Genomic DNA, 19,120 nt, shown 5'->3' with positions numbered 1-19,120 from the left:
TACACGCACATGCTATCTGCTAGCCGAGTGTGGCTTTCTGAGAGCTTATCATTATGTCACTATTGTTTTCACAGGACCAAAATTACGACCAGGAACTTGCTGCTTGTCTAGGTTTAGGGGAGCGTCATACATGGCGGGAGGCTTACGAGTATCGCTCTCACCTGCCAATTATCCCACCCAAAGATTATATGTCCCCACCTGCGCTGGGAGGCGGGAGCGGGGCCGAACTAGCTCCTCATTTCTGGGCAACATCGCCGTTGTCCTCGGACAGCACCGTCAACAATGTTGATTGCTTCGGTACCCCTCGTTTCGCAGTGGTTGGTGAGACACAGTCTGACACACTCGGGTTAGAGCGACAGCTAGCAAGTTTTGCCTTCTTCCAAGCGCCCACTGAGCCTAGCAAAGAGCTGGTGGAGGGATGGAATACTTATTCTCCATCTGAGAAGTCGGATGGCTTGTACGAGACCAGAATAGTGGCTTTGCCGGAAGGGAGAAACGTCACGCAGTCTTCTCCAACCAGTCAGCCGACTACAGGCCAACCTGAGCCGTCATACGCAGCGCTCATTCGTCGTGCTCTGTTAAGCACTGGCGATAAAGGGAAAGGAATGACCGTCCAAGAAATTTACGCGTGGCTCGAAGACAACACGTCGAAAGTTGATAAGACCGAGAATGACTGGCGAAGTAGCGTCCGGCATAATCTCAGCCAAAATAAGGTAGGAACACTATCACAGGACAACTTGTAGAATGAACAGTGCTGATGACTTTCAATCAGGCATTTTGCTCATACGAACGCCGGCCGGCTATGAAGGGGGGCAGGGCCAATAAGAACGAGTGGCGCCTTGAGAAATTCGCGGAGAGCGAGGAGGGGCTCAAAAGTACAAGCAGCTACCGAACCAAGAAGTCCTCAAGGTCGTTGATAAGGGTAGCAAGGCGTGCGGTAGGAGGGCGAAGGGGCGGTCAGGTGGCCGCGTCGGCCTGTCGAGCGAGAAGGCTACACTGCAATAAGTCGGAGGAATGGTCGACGGGCTATGCTACTCAAGATAGGATGTGATCGCAGATGCGGCTGATACACGCGAGCCAAATGTGCCACGGTCTGAAGCAGAGCTGCTGGGCTAAGGCCTAGACGCGGAATGGTTTCTCGTTATTTGCGGATACCCGTTTGAAGAACTCCATTTTTTCGCATTGAGAACTGCTACTGTAAGCCCAGCCGTCACCTTTTACGCTCCATGAGCCATCTCGATGCTGGAAGATGTCAGCTGGCGTGGTATAGAGGACGTGGCCCCAATGTTCGTCCGCAAAATATGTTGCAAGTTCAGTATAATAGCAGCGCTTTGGTTGGACACCTGTTTGCAATTGAGGCGATCCTTTTGCTGCCTCAAACTCCGCTCGCATTATAATTCCGCCATACCTGAGCAATCGTCCTTTGATATTAACATGGACAGAATGGATTCGATTCCGACAAATGACGGGTGGAAAAGCAATCAATACGTCCTTCTCTTGGAATAGTGTCTCACAGAGCTTGTCTACCGACATTCCTAGATGTTGGATGTGCTCGTCCTTTAGATGAACCCCCTGACCGGATCGAGTTGACGTGATTAGCATATCTAGGAATGCGAGAAGTTGACGTCTGGCAGTATACATCTCTGAATAGAGCCGAACTGTGCTGCTCGTCGAAAGAGTTGAACACTTAAGGAGGTAATCTACAGGCTACTCTCTCTCCGTGCCTTCAATTGAAAGGCATGAGAGTGGCAAATCTTGCTGGATCCTCGAGCAATGCAACGCGCCCGGCAACAAGGAATCTATATATAGCATGCTTAGGTGTTTACGCAACGGATAGGAGCACAATTATGCAGAGCGTAAATAGAGCACATGCCATTCAATTATCTAGGGTATGAAACCGCGGACGCACATCGCGACACACATACGCAGGCCTCAGCGAAGCTGCGAGGCATTGCCTCGAGGCACAAACCAGCAAATACTTACCAAACATACTCATTAGCTTAATAGTAGATACTCTGGATCACTTCGGCACCACTATTCCGAGTGGTAATCACCATTAATATGGGGCAGAACGTTAACATGTAGTCAAGGAATCGCGTTCCAATATTAGAACGACTTTCAAGACGCTTTGCTTACGTTGCGGCCTGGATATCCGTGAAAGCGCCATTATGCTATCGTGGACGCGAAACCCCATCGTATGATCGAAGAACAGGAATTGGTTTACAAGGACATCAATTCGTATAGTTCGCATCGTGGACTGGGCCCAGTCACGCGTCAAAAGCCAAGTGCTAGAGACTGTGACAATTTAGTCTAACGGAGACTTCGAATATACTGCTATTTATGCAGGAAGTGATATTTACTAGGCGGGTTCTAATCCTACAATGAGTGATAGCTTAAGCACATGGTCTCGAGCTGCTGGTCATAGAGGGACAGAATGGAATGGAGCGACTGCATATGCGCATTAGGACTGGCTACAGCGTAAGCATAATCGATTTTTACGTCACTCGTCTGCGAGACATATGACATGACATCTCCGTCGAAGATGTCATTTACACGAGAAAAGCATCCGTTAATATGTTTCCTATGATTGGAGATCACCTGGTCCCTACGTTTCTGCAATATATAGATGCGATCCTTTAAGCAATAGATGATCTCAGGTCGCAGACAACACACAATGTCGGAACAAATTCAGAATCTAGAGGATGAGATTAAATCTCTGCTGCTCGACTCAGCCTTTTCTTCACACCGCCTGACATGTCACAGGCTTGCAGATATCCTAGGAAAATGCCAAAACCAAGTGCGGAACTCATCCGCAGCCCTGACGTGGTTGGTCAAAGAGGAGGGCGCTGATCAACTGAGCTGGCTGCAGAATATGCTCGATTTCGAACAGATGCAATCTCGGAGTACGCTATGGGAAACTAGAAAAGTCTCAAGACCCCACACAACAATTCCAATCGACGAGAGTAATATTGATCGTCTAGTAGACGAGCTTAGAGCTGGGGTGGAGGACCTAGCCTATATTCTAGACGTCCCGTGCACACCAAGTTCAGGCGGACGCTGGACCTACGTCTCCAATGTTGGATCGTGGTACGACTCACGACCGAGTACCGAAGACATAGAGTCAGAGGAAGAAAGTATAGATACGACTGATGATGAGTGTCTACAAGATTGGATTCCGTTCACAGATAAATATGCCTATATATAACACAACATTATCTAGCCCTATGCTGTCTAGCAGGCTGCCTAATAGATATATGTTCATTACAGAAGCTCCTACAGAACGAGTATTGGTTACACGTAGTGTTAGGCTCTTCGTACCTCAGCAGGGCTCTGGGAAATGGAAATAGATGCACACATTTAGTAAAAGCAGAAAGGAAATAGTAATATGGAAGCAAGCACCGCTACAGCCAGGTCCACTCCGAAGATGGACTCTGCCGCTCTTTGGAAAGAGTATGATAGATTCAAGCTACTTCCAGTCAAGCACGGGACGGTGCTCAAGCTACCATTTCCACCCCGTCTTCCATTATCTAACCATCAATCCGCTTTTCGAAAATGCCGAAGAACATTACATCCACACGCTGATACCCGGAGAGAACCTTAGGGGTTTGTTCTGAAGAAGGTAGATTCAACCATACTACTGGCAACAGCTCCCCTCAGCCATCTGAAGTATATCATTTACTAGATAGAATTGCAGTGCGCTAGAAAGAACAATGCAGCATAGGGTAAGGCGGACAGTAGCGGAATGTCTGGTAGGGGTTCGCATTATTGCAACACTCTTCCTTAGTATTCTAAGTCCGCTCAGCTGGAGCGCGTGCGTTGCTGTTACGATATGGTGTCGTGGCAGCAAACCCAGTTAAGCCCTAGGATCCCACTATCTGCACATCCGTACCGTGGTACTTGTAGTATAGTTATACGCGTGTTACATCTGTACCATCTCTAGATCGAATTAGGGCTAAGCCTGCATCGCTCAATTGGCGTCTACGACCTTACAGCTGTCTATAACACTTCTGTGACCGAACTAGCAGGCGGGGAACCTTCTTTGGTTGGTCGGTATATGTCTTCCGGATGATTAGAGAGACACCAACTCAAAGTATCGTTAGTTTTGGTACAAAGTATTATGCAACAAACGTTGAACTGAAAAGTGCAAGGCGACTCTACATTAACCAGTGACGGTTTAGTGCCACCCGTAGCGTCTTGGTGTAAGGGTCGAAGGAACGACTACTCAAACAACTGTTATTAGCATTGAAATGCGTGACAATACGATTACATAGGCCCGTAGGGATGATTATAGAAAATATTTCACCTGTTTTCACGTAGGGATACTGACGCGCATCTCCTTCAACAAACTTTACATCTCAATCCAGGATAATGTTATGATAGAAATAGCTCCGCCAACCTGGGGCACTGCAACCCAGCATTAGGGCCAGCAAGCTTTGTAGGAACATCCACCTTAGAGTTCGTCTTTCTGGATGTGGCGGGCTTTCGCATTAGAACCGAGGCAGTCTTCTACTTTGAAGGTCCCGGTCTCATTAGGAAAGGAGCCACAACGGGGGAAAGGACTCTCAGATAATCATAATGAATAGATGTTAGATAGCACCCAGCCAACCCACCGTGTGTGAACAACTTTAGAACGCTCACTACTTGATCTGCTCTAAGCCGATAGCTACTATCGACAGCCTAGCAACTCTTTGCAAGGCAGTTATACAGGTTTGTGCATGACTGTTCAACTCATGACAACTGAACCTAAGCAGGGATGCTGACGAGCATCTTCTACAAAACGTCCTATATCTCCATCCACGACAATGCTTTCTTGTAGGTGCAACTCCTTTAGCTTTGGATACGCTGAGCTGAGCATTCTAGCAAGACTGCTTTGGAGAAACATTCTTTTGAGCCGAAGTCGTTCTAGATGTGGCAATGTTATTCCGCAATCAAAAAGCGCAATGGACGAACGAGGCGAAAGTGTAATACTAAGACCAATCAAACTGGGGAATTTGGACAGAAAGTTCCAATCATTAGCAGAGGCTACCTCAACGGCATCGAAGTTGAGGTTGGCAATATGGCAGAACTCGGTGTGACTGGACAGAAGTGAGGCTGGACGTAGCCGGCCGTTAAAGGTTAGAGAGGAGACGTTGTCGTCGATTTCACCCAGGACCGTGTCAGCTAGTGTATCAATCGTACTTCCGAACACCGGAGAAATCCATAATTGCCTCTGCAGTGCTTTCAGCCGTGGATTTCGTGAATTCTGTCCCCATGGCCGCAAGTATCTGAGATTCAAGTGCCGTACATTAGGGAGCTGGCCTAGCACTCTTTTCATCAATTTGCACTCAGCAAGACGATCTTCCTTGCGCAAAATATTCTCATACCGCCTGAACGCGGCTGAAAGTTCCTCCTCCGAAGGCGGCGCAGAGAGACACCGGTATCCATCAAGTAGCAACGAGCTATTGTCCCATTGCTCACGCGTGTAGGCCGGCCAACGACCATAATAAAGGGTTACGGAGTGAGTGAAGCTAGTGTCTACAGTCTTCAGGTATTCAGCGAACTCGGATAGGCAATGGCTTGTACCTAGTACGCAGAAATGCCCAGCTATTGCAGGGTAAGCAAAGCAACAGAGTGTGGAACATGTTAAACGAAACGCTCGAATATCTTCAGTGCACAAAAAGTCGGTGATGCAGCGGATGATGTCCACCGGGAGACGATTCATCGCAGGCGGCGCTTTCAAAGATATGTGGAGACGTTGTCTTAAAATACTAAATGCAAATACAAGGCGTCGTTGTTCGCTGACCAACTTACATGTTGACATAACAAACATCGTGATGAGCTCAAATGTATTGTCACCTGGCTCTTGGTCATTCTCTTAGGGCACGTCGAACTAATGTGCTCTATCGTGCTGATTGTAAGCACAACTATAATCTCGGCCATGTCTATCTCGCTGAGCTGTGCAGAAGTAGGGAAAGATCAGGAGGCGCAGATCAAGTCGCATGCGGCTAGAGATTCCATCGCTGGCCTGGCCTTGACCTTTGGTTCGTCGATTTTGGAGGCAGGTGATGCGAGGACGTCCATATCAACGATGAGAACCTTTTCGTCCTGGATAAGCGTTCGACGGAAAGTCAGGTAGATATGGAGAGACAAAGAGGAAGATGTTGTCGAAAACGAAAGCTTCTCGAGGCAGCAGGTGCAGGCTTTTACATAGATAATGGGCGAGCAAGCCTGTGATGATTGTTGGCTTAGACACGTACTTCCACCAGATCTTCTGTGTACGAAACCTGTAGTGAGCGTGCGATGCAACCATCTCAGAAAGCCCAGGTGAAGTCGGGACCAACTTCACCAACCCTATGGCCTCGGCGATTTGCGTATGACCCCACTCTAATACGTCCGTGTTTTATACCTCGAAGATGGCAATCCTCCGAAAAGCCTCGAAGACTTCCAAAAACGCACTGTTGTGAAACTCGGCCTGATCTCAGATGACATATTGGCCTGAGCTCCTTAATTAATGTGATATATCATGGAGGAGTACAGTAGTGACCGCGAACTGTGTCCGCTTTTCAGACTTTAGTTGATGTTCCCGCACGGACCATAAACTGTGGCGCATTATGGCGCACACTGTGCAGACTGTCCCATAACAAGTACCCTCCAAAAGTGGATTTCAACATGACATGCAGCAGTTGCTGTTTCTTCGTCGCCCCATCTGCAGTGGTAGCCATCGCGAATCATCGGCCAATCTTCGCCATACCCTTCGTAAGCTGACAGCAAAGTATGAGGTGGCAAACATAACACATAGCATCAAAGGCCAATTTGTGTCTGTTTATACAGTACAGGATACTTTGATAGTGAATGTCTATTCTACATATGCTTATCAGGAAGTAATCCTCACACAAATCATCATGCGGCGCAGAGACTCCGGACAATTCCTACTGCGGCCCAGGACCAGAGGTTGGAAGATCCCTCGAAGCTCATCGTGGAACTAGGATCGTTGAATGGTTGTCTTCAGCGGTGTTAAAGCGGGGTAAAGAGGACCCCACCCCACTTTCGGGCAGGATCGCAAAGCGGATCCAAGGCTGCACAGCGCTGTGCTCGGGCGCCTTCCAGAGGTAATCGTCAGCACGGACGCTGGGCGGGAGTGCTGTCAGTCAATTATGCGCTAAAAGCCACCTCATTCTCGGCTAGACGGGATGGCGGCATCGCAGGGTGATCCCGCAGCTATCCTCGAACCCAAGGACTATGCTGTCGTCTGGATTGCACCCCTCGAGATCGAAGCCAAGGCCGCCTTATATATGCTCGACGAGCAACACCAAGGCCGATTTGCAGTGGATCATGGCGATGAGTACGTGTTCCACGCGGGTAGCATGTGCGGCCACAATGTCGTCATAGCGACTTTCCCAGCTGGCCAGGAGTATGGCACAGGGTCGGCGGCAGCACTCGCAAGCCAGTTTCTCAAGTGCTTTCCCCATTACTGGTTTGGACTACTGGTTGGCGTCGCGGCGGGACTGCCAGACCTATCCTGTAACCCACCCCGCGATATCCGCCTCGGCGATGTGCTGGTCAGTCTCCCTGAGGGCGAGAGAGCCGGGATCATCGCGTACGATCTCGGCAAAGAGACCGACGACGGATTTCAACCCCTACGGTACGGACACGTCTTGACCACGACGAAGCCGATAGTGCGGTCGGCAATCGGGAGGATCAAAATCCAAGCACCAAACGATGCCGCGATCTTCCTTCCCTACTACGAGAAGATCCGTGACCGGGAGCACGCTAACGGCACCTTCACGGACCCTGGGCAAGACCGCGACAGGCTCTACTCGACAAACGAGGGCAGACCGGACGAACTCGTCGAACGAGTCCAACGACCAGACTCAGCCCGTACACGAGTATGGTACGGGCCGATCGGATCGGGAGACAAGCTATTGAAAAATGCGCAGAGACGGAACGAGCTCAGGGACAAGTACGGGGTTATTGGCCTCGAGATGGAGGCGGCAGGGACGATGAACCGAATACCCGTAGGAGTCATCCGGGGGGTGTGCGACTATGGCGACCAGCAGAAAAACAAAGAGTGGCAGCCGTACGCAGCGGCGATGGCGGCTGCGTATGCGAAAGCCGTGCTGAGGGAGATACCTCCTGCTAAAAGTACAAGTAGTACAGATGGCACTACAAGGGCTATGAGATCAAACGGTAAGTGCTACAAAAGGCTGGTATCTCTCTAATTAGAATACTACTAACTATTGGCAGAATCTGCTCTTCCATGTTACTATATCCAGCTTCCTCAGAACACCCGCTTCACTGGTCGGAATACCGTCCTGGAAACATTAAGTCAAGCATTCTTCACGCGAGCAGAAACCCGACGAATGGCACTGGTCGGTCTAGGTGGCATCGGCAAGACGCAGATTGCGCTACGGTTTGCTTACGATATCAAAGCTAGCCAGCCCGACTGTTCTATCTTCTGGGTACCAGTCCTAAGTCATGGCAGCGTAGAACAGGCGTACGTCGAGATAGCCAGGAAGCTAGGTGTCCAGAAGAAGACCGACGACGAAGATATCAAGGAACTGGTTCGCCAATATCTGAGCTCGGACAAAGGCGGCAACTGGCTGTTCGTGGTTGATAACGCTGACGACCAGGAGCTATTCTTCGGATCTGACGACAAGGCTGGTGTTGAGGAGTACCTTCCTGAGGGCGAGCACGGGTTAATCCTGTTGACGACGCGATCGAGACCTGTTGCTGTACAGTTTGCGCAGTCCAATATAGTCGACATTGAGGAAATGGACTCGAACGAGGCAATACTACTTCTCCAGAAGTCTCTCACGCAGGGACAGACACCCCAGGACGAAGCACTACTGGAAGATCTCCTTATCCAACTGACTTATCTTCCGCTCGCAATCACCCGGGCAGCAGCATATCTCAATCAGACCAAGGTACCAATCCGTAAATACCTAGGGTTACTACGTGGGGCCGAGAAAGATGCCGTCCGGCTCTTAGGTCGAGAATTCCGCGACAGCACAAGATATCGGAACTCGCATAACGCTATAGCCACAACATGGATTGTTTCATTTGAACAGATTCTGAAGTCCGATCCAGTTGCGGTCGATCTGCTCTCGTTTACGGCATGTATCGAGCCGAAGGCGATACCACAATGGATCATGCCCGGGTCTGAGTCAGAGGAGAACGAATGGGCGATCGGCATCCTCTGCGGCTACTCGTTTCTTGCTCGGCGAGGAGACGACGATATATTCGATATGCACAGTCTTGTGCATATGGCCACGCGGGAATGGATTAAGAAACAGGATCGACATGAACGGGTGGCGTATGATGCTATTCGTCGCTTCAACGATATATTTCCTCCAAGCGATCATGAGAACCGTAAGCGGTGGCGGCAGTGTATGCCACACGCAATGCGGCTTCTTCATGACACTCAGGCTTCGGAAACAGAACACCGATATGAGCTTGTGTTTCATGTTGGGAGATGTATGCATATCGACCGACGGTTTAAAGAAGCAATACGATGCTTTGAAGAAATGTGGCGCTGGGGAAAAAATGGCAATACAGGGGAAAGGCTATCAAAGGAGCACATAGAAAGTTGGCTCGCGAGCGCATACCTCAACGACCGACGGATCAAGGAGGCGATCGAGATATTGGAGCATATAGTAGCGGTGCAGAGGGAGACGCTAGACGAGAGGGATTATTCTCGACTGGCATCGGAGCACGCGCTTGCGGGTGCATACCTCAACGACCGACGGATTAAGGAGGCAATCAAGATGCTCGAGCATGTGGTAGCGATACGGAGGGAGACACTGGACGAGAAGGATCATTCTCGACTGGCATCGGAGCACGCGCTTGCGGGTGCATACCTCGACGACCGATGGATCAAGGAGGCAATCGAGATGTTCGAGCATGTGGTAGCGATATGGAGGGAGACACTGGACGAGAAGGATCATTCTCGACTGGCATCGGAGCATATGCTTGCGAGGGCATACCTCAACGACCGACGGATCGAAGAGGCGATCGAGATGCTCGAGCATGTCGTTGCTGTTGAAGCTCACATTTATGCCGAGGACGACCCTGAGCGCGTTCTCTCCGTGAATTTGCTAGCGGATGCATACATACAACTCGAATCGTGTAATGAGAATATGGACAGCAACAGTCCAGTCTCAGATGGCGATAACCAAGGGCACAACAAGGGCACTACCATGAGCAGGCATGCATCCATTGAAAGGCTCACAAAGGCTATGAGTAGCATGCAAATTTAAGAACGAAGCACGGGGAGTCTGCTGCACCATAGAGTGGATCGCATCTAGAACGATAATCAAGTTTCAGCTTTATTCATGCATAAAGTCTCAACTGAAGAGAGAGTGGACCTCTTTCCGGAGTTGTTGTACATGAAATCTGGCTGCATCCACCCCCTTAACGAAAGGGCCGGAAGGTAATTCTGAAAGGAGACGCATACCGAACGACCTCGTTATGAAGGCCATCTGCTGCTTGGAATACTGTCTATTTCTGACGTGGACTATTAAGAGGCAACACGCCATAGCACGCCACACCTGGCTGATTCGTGCGAAAACAGCCACCGACTTCGAAAGCCGGACACATCCAGTAGTCATCACAGTACTATAGATATTCACTTCACAAGTATTTCCTATAGACAGGCACAAAATGGCTTTTAATGCTCTGCATTGTGTTTGTCGCGTCATACTTTACAGTACCGTCATCTTGCGAAGGGCATGGCGAACATTGGCCGACGATTCGTGATGGCCACTACACAGATGGGGTGACGAAGAAACAGCCGTAATCCACTTTTGGAGGGTACTTGATATGGGACAGGCTGCACAGTGTGCGCCACAATACGCCACAGTCTTATGGTCCGTGCGGGAACATCAACTAAAGTCTGAAAAGCGGACACAGTTCGCGGTCACCACTGTACGACATACTGAAGGTGTAAGATTGTCATCGACGGCATGTGAGCTTTGGTATGTTCGAACTAGGCTCCCGCACGGTGTTCATCCCTACGTCCTCCTCCAAGGATAGCTGGACGTAGTGGCATCATAACCGCTAGGAGTTGGAGGATATCGGACCTCCATCTTGCCACGTATGTGACACCGCCGGTGTGAGCTCTTCGTAAATCTATTCAAGCATTATTACAACCCTTTCTGGCCCCAAGATTCACCACATGGCGTAGGGCTATCGTCTTCGTGAATGAAGAGTTGAGCTATAAGTGAAGCTCGCGAGACTTCTGCGTGCCTAGAGAATGAGAAGAAGCCTAGCTGCTCAGTGCCTACAAGCCGTTAAGGCGATGTTCACCACGTAATATATGACATCCGGACAATACAATCTTAAAAAGCATGTGCTGGTTTCTGTAATCACTCAACGGCCTACCTAGGTAGTCTATATGCTTAATGGTCCTGAAGAACTGCTCCGAGCATTGCCGAAGGCTCCCACCCCATATTCATCTCAGCATCCGGCATTCGCTGTTTCATATGCTTGAGACAAGCTGTTGCTCACGTCGCCATTGGGCTTTGGCCCCATAGTGCCTCACACCTTGCGCTCTTGACAATGTTCTCCGTGGAGCCGGTGTGTCCCCGAATTCGACTGGTCTTTCGACTTCCCCTTGCTATTTCCCTCCTTAATCGGGCGAAGATAGCTATGTCGTTCATTCGGTCGGTTATGATTGACGACTTGCGGCGACACGACGACGCAGTTCGGCTTCTCATCGCGGCATTATTCGTGCAGCGACACGTCGAATGCCTCGCCATTTGCAGCTGTAGCCAGGTTAAACAAGTTGTGCGCGTCCCTTCGTGATACTGCATACGCGAAACTGCATATCGTCATGCGAGACTCTTGTCCGGCTCGCCGCCCCGGGGGAACCTCGTTAATAACAAAATCTCGTGCCCATCCATGATATTGCTGATTCGTGGGCCCCATTGGGTCGACTAGTATACGGGTTTTCTGTGATTCTTATCATTACCATTCAGATTATGGCCCAATGAGCCGGAGGGTCTAACCCACAGTACGTCCCACCCTGTGCCATAAGGTGTGCTATCGTCCAGATAGCTGATCAGCTGGTGCCCAGTCTTGTCGTAGCTGCGGCCAAAGGCACGAACATTGTCTGAAACGAGCCGTATCTGGTCTTTGATGCGCAGGTCCCAGTCCGCATCGTCCTCGAAAATCAGTGCCGTTTCAAGGTCCGAAGATGTTAAATGCGGCAATATATCAATATGTGCTAGCCACGCTGTAGCCGAGTCGGGCTCCCAGCGCGTTGTCTTGCCGACTGGACTATCTTCCAGTAGCCCGTCGCCTAAGCTCTGTACGGCGTTCGGAGTAGTAGAATGATTCTGCATCAGTATCCAAAGGCTGACTGTGAACGTCAATGCTCCTGTGACGAGAAGACCGGCAAGCAGCCGCCGTGGGCGGCGGGCAATCAGTGCTCTTGCAATCTGTATGTGATCATACATGTGCTACTAGCCACTGATAAGATACACCGAATGCAGCGTGAGGCCAGGCAGCCTCCAGCTTATGTGGCATGTCAATGAACTGATTGGCTCGAAGGAGTGAGGTTTCATACATTCATTCCAAACCTCGAGCAAGCATCAACCTGAACCCAGAAAACTCTGATTGTACTATGTTAGTTCTGACACGGACCAGGATCTGGATGTAGTTAAGCGGCTGAAGCCCTTATTGCCAGATCGTGGGACAGGTCGAGTGCTGTCTTGCCGTAGATTGCGCGACGTGAAGTTGAGCGGGGACGTGTGATGACCTGTCAACACAGCGTCCACTGTTTGTGATAAGTGCAGCAAACAACGTTGCAGGATCGGGCCATGGCAGACATGCGCACCAAGAAAGGGCATCCCCCCACGACATAGTTATAGATAGGGTCGACATGACACTATACCGCGACGATCTGCTTGCCCTCGCCGGAAGGCGGCTTCGTTGATAGTGGGCGATTCCAGCTCACCATGCACAACACGTTTCACATGACGCTGGACGGGTGTGGTGAATCCCTGCTCTTCTCGACGTTCCAGCTTCAGACATGCCCTTCACCGACACTCGAATTTCTGTACGCTTGCGCATGGGATAGGCTCTTCTTCTTCGCGTATAGTTTGGGGTATGCCGTTTTCGCGACCTCTGTTGCCCCCAGTTTTAGATCAGTTTTAGTCGATTATAATTCTTTATCTAGCGAAAGAGGCTTGTAGAATCCTGCGCATGATAAACCGCCACTACTATTATTCAGCCAAACAATAGCCTAAGTTTCTGTACGGTGTCTACCAATTTCTTCCCAGATGCAAAGATACCATTTTTCACGATATTCGTATTATAAGGCTCATACATTTTAAGGTAAGGGGAATTCATAACCCCTATTATGGCCGTATATACAACTCCATCCAGACCTTGAGAGACGAACAGGCCTGAACCCTCCAAAGCCGGCTCTAATTCCCCAGTGCCGGCCGTCATATCGGCGTTAGTGTACACAGGCCCGTCATCGAGAAGCCCGCCACACCCAGAAGGGCTGTGCGTGAGGAGCTTCACGTCGGGACTGCAATGCATTGATCGATTATATTGGTTAAGATCCATAAATTGAGGCCCGCAAGTTGTGAATGAGGATCCGTTAAGATGAGCTTGAGCTGCGTCTGGGGCCTGCACATCTACATAGCCCAGTCTATCCCCGAGGTCTTCCGTAAGGATAAGGATTGCGAAGTCACTTTTCCGCTTGCATTCTGGTTTCATGTCCTTGGGAAAGAAGTCCTTATAATACCCATCAAGCTACGCATAACTCATTAGCTTTCTCCTGAGACATCGAGCGGCCTTCAACCTTATATTTATATGGGCAGGTACTAGGATAATTCGTGCTTACTTGATAAGGATTACACTGGTTCCCAAGAGCCTCCTCAGCAAAGGGATAAAACCCAACAATAGTTGGCACCAAACATCCTGATGCGGTAAGCACCAATCGTCGACCAACTAACGTTCCTGTACAGAAAGATTTCCCGTCTGAGGAAACAAGTGTCCCAATAGTACTGTAAGGATAAGGGATGCTCGAATTGAGAGCCGCAGGAATCGTGCGGTTTTTAGCGAATGCTGCTAGGCCAGGCATTCCTCTAAATGAAGCTGTGGTGGAAGAGTTCAAAGTATCTGAGACAAAACTGGATAGGATAGTGTTGAGGGAGTCTTCGTTAAGATAGAGCGATAGGGAGCTTGTCAATGTCTCATTACAGTGCGATGGTTGGGAGCTTCGCGCGATACCATGGACGCCACGGAGTCTGGGAACTCTGTGCAGAGCATCGGCACTATGACAGATCGATACTGCTAGCATCGCAAAGAGAATGGTGATTTTTGCCAAGTGAACTAACATCTCCGCGAATATCTGGGGAGCTAGTCTATTGAGTCGAGGCTGCGGGATTGATTGTGATTCGGGTGGAAAGCGTTTAGTACAGAGTTTTCGCTCCTCTGTATTGACACATATGTAACACTGCGAGTGTTGACCCCTTGCACATCCATTGAAGCATTACGGTAGTAACAGGCATGAAATCTTGTAAGAACGTGCGATGTAACGTGAGCTGCACAAAGATTACATTATCTTATCGTTGCTATTTGTATATTATTTGGGTTGTTTAAACAACCCCATTTGTTAACAGCTATGAGGTTCGCGTTTATCACAAGGTCGTCGTCTTGATTATTGTTGAATGAGATGTGGATTAGACAATCTTGTACTGCGACCACCCTCCTACATTCCAACTTTTCCACAGCCAGGCCTGCTGCTTTAATGACTTAGGCAGCTCCGTCTAGACGATAGCGCAACCGGACCGTTAGTCAGGTTCGTCTAGACTGGGCTTCTTAACCTCCTGCTCCACCGTTGGTTAGCGCAGCGTATCACAGCTCATCGTTATTGATAGCGCTACCAAGCCTGTTATAGTGGATCAGCTACTTGTCGCCGATCGCAACCGCGCACCACTCCGGCAAGGTCAGTAACGCACTGTATATCATACATTTCTTGAAACACTGTCTCTCAGGAACAGAAAGGACGTCGGCCGTTGTATGGAACAAATGAAGTATGTACGCCTATGGTAATGCTGCGAACAGTGGGCACAGAAACGTATGCTGTGGTGGGTGGACAAGTCATACAGCAACTATTGCAGACGTAATGCATGTGTTATATCATCGACCCTCGCCCGTTTTAGCTGTCGACGTAGGCTTGAGGCCATAGTCATGTAATCAGGCTGAGACAAAGTTTGTCCACCTGCCCGCCTTTTGACTACGACATAACTCCATAAGGGTATGTATTGCTCAAATCGCTGTCCTCTCCCAGATACTTATGCGACCCCTGAGCGTTCCATCTTTGGTCGCCGTCGAGTCAAGATCAAAGCTGTTAAACGCTTCGATCATCCACAAACATCATCAACCAATGATAGAACAGCCAAACGACCTGCGCGAAACGATACCTGGAACGATCGCTTGGCAGATTGGGCACAGTCTCCACGCGCTTGATGTTCAACGGTGTCCCGGATGTTATGAGACCCGCTTCTGCCGGGCTGAGATACAGGAGGTCGTCTAGCGCTTTGGGCCAGGTGGTCGCCCTCCAGTCACCGGGTCATAAAAGCATATCATCGTTTGCACCCAGAACTACGTGCCATCACAGCCCGTCGCGCCCTCGTCACGACCTGACGTCTCGAGAGCAAATACGAATAGCGACCAGCTGTTCGTCAAAGTCGCCTGGGCAGTGGTACACAATATCTCGTGAATCATCATGACAGCCAAATGCTCAATGACTCGCGCACTGAGACCTTCTATCCCATCCAGCAACATCTTCCATCGCGCAAGGACTTCGGCCACACATCACATTTTGTACCACTTAATCAATGTACCAATTGGAGGCGCATTTCGCGAGATCATATAATGGAGCAAGATCCACTGGTTATTGCAATTAGAACCGTAGACTTAGACATGATGACTTATTGGCGATCATGGCTGCCCGTAGACAGTCTGAGGCCCTCCCAATTACTCGTGAAAAGTTCTTCTTGATGCCAGCCTGGATCTCATCCTACAGCCTTTGATCACTGAGGAAATGCCCGCGGCGAGTGCTGATGTCGAGCTCTAGGCCCCTTATGATCAGCATTAGCCGCGCAAATCGGATGCCTGGTCTTCTCGCTTCCCGGGAATTAAGTCAAGGGAAAAGGAGATGATATAAAGATAGAAAAGGATCGCTATAATCCACTCCAAGATAGCCGCGAGATCGAAGTCGGATCGGCCCTGTGCCGCAATGAAGGCGATCCCGAGGATCATCTCAACTATGAACAAGAATTGTTTAATGTAAAATGAAATGCGCAGGACCCCCTTTCGATGTTGACCTACCCAGAACTTGTTAGTCGTGTTTCTAAAGTGGCATTGCATTCCTACCTAGTCTAAAGTATTCCCGGCAGACGAAAAGGCCTGATGAGAGATACCCAAAGATGAATAGTATGAGAAATGCAGTATGGAGCTTTGGGAAGCGCGCAATGTCGAATCCTGCAAGACAGCATAGCGCGATACTGCCTGATAGGACCAGTAACACGGCTAACGTAGTAGGAATCCTCTGGCGGAGCACAGTATCGGACGATCCATTCCTTCTCCATCTCTGAGAGATGAAGGCGATGTTGAAGAGAGTGGAGGAACTGATCGAGCCAATGATAAACAGTGGCTTTAATCTATGTGCTGCCACGTCCGAAATGTACGCTATACTCTGATTTGGCTGCATGGTGTCGTATCGCATGCGGCCACTGCGTAGATCCCACTCGAGGAATAATGCTAAAAGGGTTGCTAGGCCGATACATGCCGACAGTACTGGAAGCAACGCAAGTGTCCATTGCAAAATACGGTGGCTAGGCTGACGAACCCAGCACGTCATGGTGCTGATATGAAATGCCTCCGGTTTTGTCGAAACGTGCTGAAGGCAAGATAAGACTGGGACTGTCGCTGGCATGAACCTGCAAAGAACTTTAGGAAGGATGGTGATGATCTGAATGAGGACAGTACGTAGCGCCCATCCCGAGCAAACAAGGATTTTGTTTGTCGTTAGGGACGGTGTTTTTGCTTATGATAAACACAATCAGCCAGCATGAGTCCATGGCGGTTTTATATACGGCAGCGGTGTGAGCGTCGCTTTGTTCCCTTCAGCATGAGCGCAATTGTACACTGCTATTTGGACCTTACGACAATTCACTAAGAATGGCCTCCAGTCGCCTCTATGAGGACTATGATATCGAGGCGAAGCCCTTCCTCTCCACTCAGGTAGTGGTGATCGGGGCAAGCATTGGATCAGGCCACACCTCTGCCGGCCTAGAGCTTCAGCGGCGCCTTGAAAGCGATGGCATCAGCACCGAATACCACGATATCCTCGATGCACTACCTCTTCTGATCCGAATCATGCTTCGAGATTTATATGCACCTCTGGTCACTTTTGCTCCTTCACTCTTCAGCTGGCTTATGCTAGCCTGGGAGGTGGAGTCCTCGTGGATGATTCGCCTGGTATTATGGACCGCTTCGGACGCTCGAGTGCTGGAGTGGATACAAGGCAAGCAGGCCATTGTCACGACGCACGCCATTGCTACCCAGATCGCTGGCAGCCTCCGAGTTCGAGCCGAGCACGACATACCGATCGCATCGTATCACTGTGATGCAGGAATACACCCTCTTCAACTGCACCGCTCTGTCAGCATGAATCTCGTGCCTACACGCGTCGCGGCGATGTCATGTAGGAGATATGGACACGATGCTCTAGTGATTCCCCCACTGGTCGGACCACGGTTCCGAGAGACCACACCTTATGCCGCGTGCTTCAAACTGAAGAAAAGCCTGGGGCTTTGCTCCACAACCCCTATCGTCATATTGGCGGCTGGGTCACTGGGGATCGGCAAAGTGGTCGAAACTGTTCAAGACATTGTCGAGGAACTAGCCACAGCTCAGATTTTGGTTCTCTGTGGGAAGAATGCGAAACTGCGGAAGCGCCTACGTCCATATTTACAGGTGGTCGCCCTGGGTTGGCGGCAAGACATTGCCGAGATCCTCGCCATCTCAGACGTCATGGTGCACAATGCTGGCGGAATGGCTATTTGGGAGGCAATGATGTCTGGCCTGCCCATCGTTACGTACAATGCGCTACCAGGCCATGGAAGAGCGAATGCTTTAGCCCTCGAGGATGGCGGAATTTCTCCATGGCCGCGCGATCGTGCTAGTCTCGGGCTGGCACTAAAGAGCGTCATAGCAAGTGGCAGAGGGAAAGCCCTAACGGCTTGCGACGCGCCAGTGAGCAGATATATATCTGAAATGACTTCAACTCTCATAAAGGGTGTTGACCATAGGCCGGGTAGAGGCACTGCAGACGGGATCTTGCTGGAGAAAGCGCAGACTTACGCCAGAGTTGGAGGTAGTACGGGGTAACCGATCGTTTACTTGGTCGTGTTTATCAATGACTATCGACCTGTCGCGAGTCGCTACGGAGATGCCCTTCAATATTTACGAGAATGCAGACCTGTTTATTATGCTGGCGAGGAGGCACGGCACTCAATAATCGCATTGGTCTATGGTCCCAGCTAGCGCAGCAACAGTAATACGAGTGCAGGTATTGACCCAAGTCAAGGGGAAGTAAGGATCGTAAATGGATGATGACTGTTGTTCTGAAATTTGTCACTCGCTGCTTCTTTGAAGTCCACTTCGGTGTGCTTTTCTGCTGTGCTGATTACGCGCCCCAGCGACTGCCTGGACATTCCGCCTTGCGTTGGGCATGTGTCTCATCAGTGATCGGTACGGGCCTCGGGGACGCCGAGACGCTCCTCGCTGTGTTTGTCTCGAGTGTGGCGGAGCAGTGACTCCATGCGCTATTAAGATGCTGACTTGTGGATATCGCTGGGACAAGGCTGCCTTGTAGTTGGGTATAAATGCCGACCCTGCCTCTCTTCGCGCTGTGTGTATGCTCGCCCGATCTAGGAACATCATCACCCCCTCAGATATTGAGACATCAGTACATGATATACGACACTCATGATGTTGAATGAATCAGAGCTGGAGCCATATCAGGCAATTCTGTCAATACTTCAATATGTTTCGATCCTCCGCAACGTCTTCAAACTTGTTATTGACTTGATGGGGTCGGCCATCCCGGAAAACCAAC

The 19,120-nt window shown here is 49.9% G+C and overlaps 5 protein-coding genes across 5 annotated transcripts; 3 read left to right on the top strand and 2 right to left on the bottom strand.

Annotated features, from left to right (window-relative positions):
* Window positions 1-53: 53 nt before the first annotated feature.
* B0I36DRAFT_356255 (uncharacterized protein) lies at window positions 54-743 on the top strand (the record flags this gene model as incomplete). Its single annotated transcript, XM_046157579.1, has 1 exon — window positions 54-743. The coding sequence occupies one exon, from the start codon at window positions 54-56 to the stop codon at window positions 741-743; it is 690 nt and encodes a 229-aa protein (XP_046004542.1).
* Window positions 744-7,098: 6,355 nt separating this feature from the next.
* Window positions 7,099-10,367, top strand: B0I36DRAFT_279029 (uncharacterized protein). The gene is made up of 2 exons (XM_046151449.1): window positions 7,099-8,166; window positions 8,224-10,367. The coding sequence occupies exons 1-2, from the start codon at window positions 7,170-7,172 to the stop codon at window positions 10,233-10,235; spliced, it is 3,009 nt and encodes a 1,002-aa protein (XP_046004541.1). The 5' UTR covers window positions 7,099-7,169; the 3' UTR covers window positions 10,236-10,367.
* A 1,333-nt stretch (window positions 10,368-11,700) lies between these two features.
* B0I36DRAFT_356253 (uncharacterized protein) lies at window positions 11,701-12,504 on the bottom strand (the record flags this gene model as incomplete). Its single annotated transcript, XM_046157578.1, has 3 exons — window positions 11,701-11,741; window positions 11,948-12,284; window positions 12,433-12,504. The coding sequence occupies 3 exons, from the start codon at window positions 12,502-12,504 to the stop codon at window positions 11,701-11,703; spliced, it is 450 nt and encodes a 149-aa protein (XP_046004540.1).
* A 3,585-nt stretch (window positions 12,505-16,089) lies between these two features.
* On the bottom strand, window positions 16,090-16,858 carry B0I36DRAFT_256634 (Frag1/DRAM/Sfk1; the record flags this gene model as incomplete). Its single annotated transcript, XM_046150953.1, has 2 exons — window positions 16,090-16,322; window positions 16,372-16,858. The coding sequence occupies 2 exons, from the start codon at window positions 16,856-16,858 to the stop codon at window positions 16,090-16,092; spliced, it is 720 nt and encodes a 239-aa protein (XP_046004539.1).
* A 320-nt stretch (window positions 16,859-17,178) lies between these two features.
* Window positions 17,179-18,390, top strand: B0I36DRAFT_356252 (uncharacterized protein; the record flags this gene model as incomplete). The annotated part of the gene is made up of 1 exon (XM_046157577.1): window positions 17,179-18,390. One exon carries the CDS (start codon window positions 17,179-17,181, stop codon window positions 18,388-18,390), a length of 1,212 nt encoding a protein of 403 aa, XP_046004538.1.
* Between the last annotated feature and the right edge of the window lie 730 nt (window positions 18,391-19,120).

This window comes from Microdochium trichocladiopsis (genome assembly GCF_020744255.1).
Source record: "Microdochium trichocladiopsis strain MPI-CAGE-CH-0230 chromosome Unknown B0I36scaffold_15, whole genome shotgun sequence".
NCBI classification, from domain to species: Eukaryota; Fungi; Ascomycota; class Sordariomycetes; order Xylariales; family Microdochiaceae; genus Microdochium; species Microdochium trichocladiopsis.
This window is presented reverse-complemented; position numbering and strand designations above follow the sequence as displayed.

Coding starts and splice junctions, on each gene's coding strand:
- B0I36DRAFT_279029 (XM_046151449.1), top strand. CDS start 7,170: ATGGCGGCATCGCAGGGTGATCCCGCAGCTATCCTCGAACCCAAGGAC. Junction 8,167..8,223: donor AAGGGCTATGAGATCAAACG/GTAAGTGCTACA, acceptor AACTATTGGCAG/AATCTGCTCTTCCATGTTAC.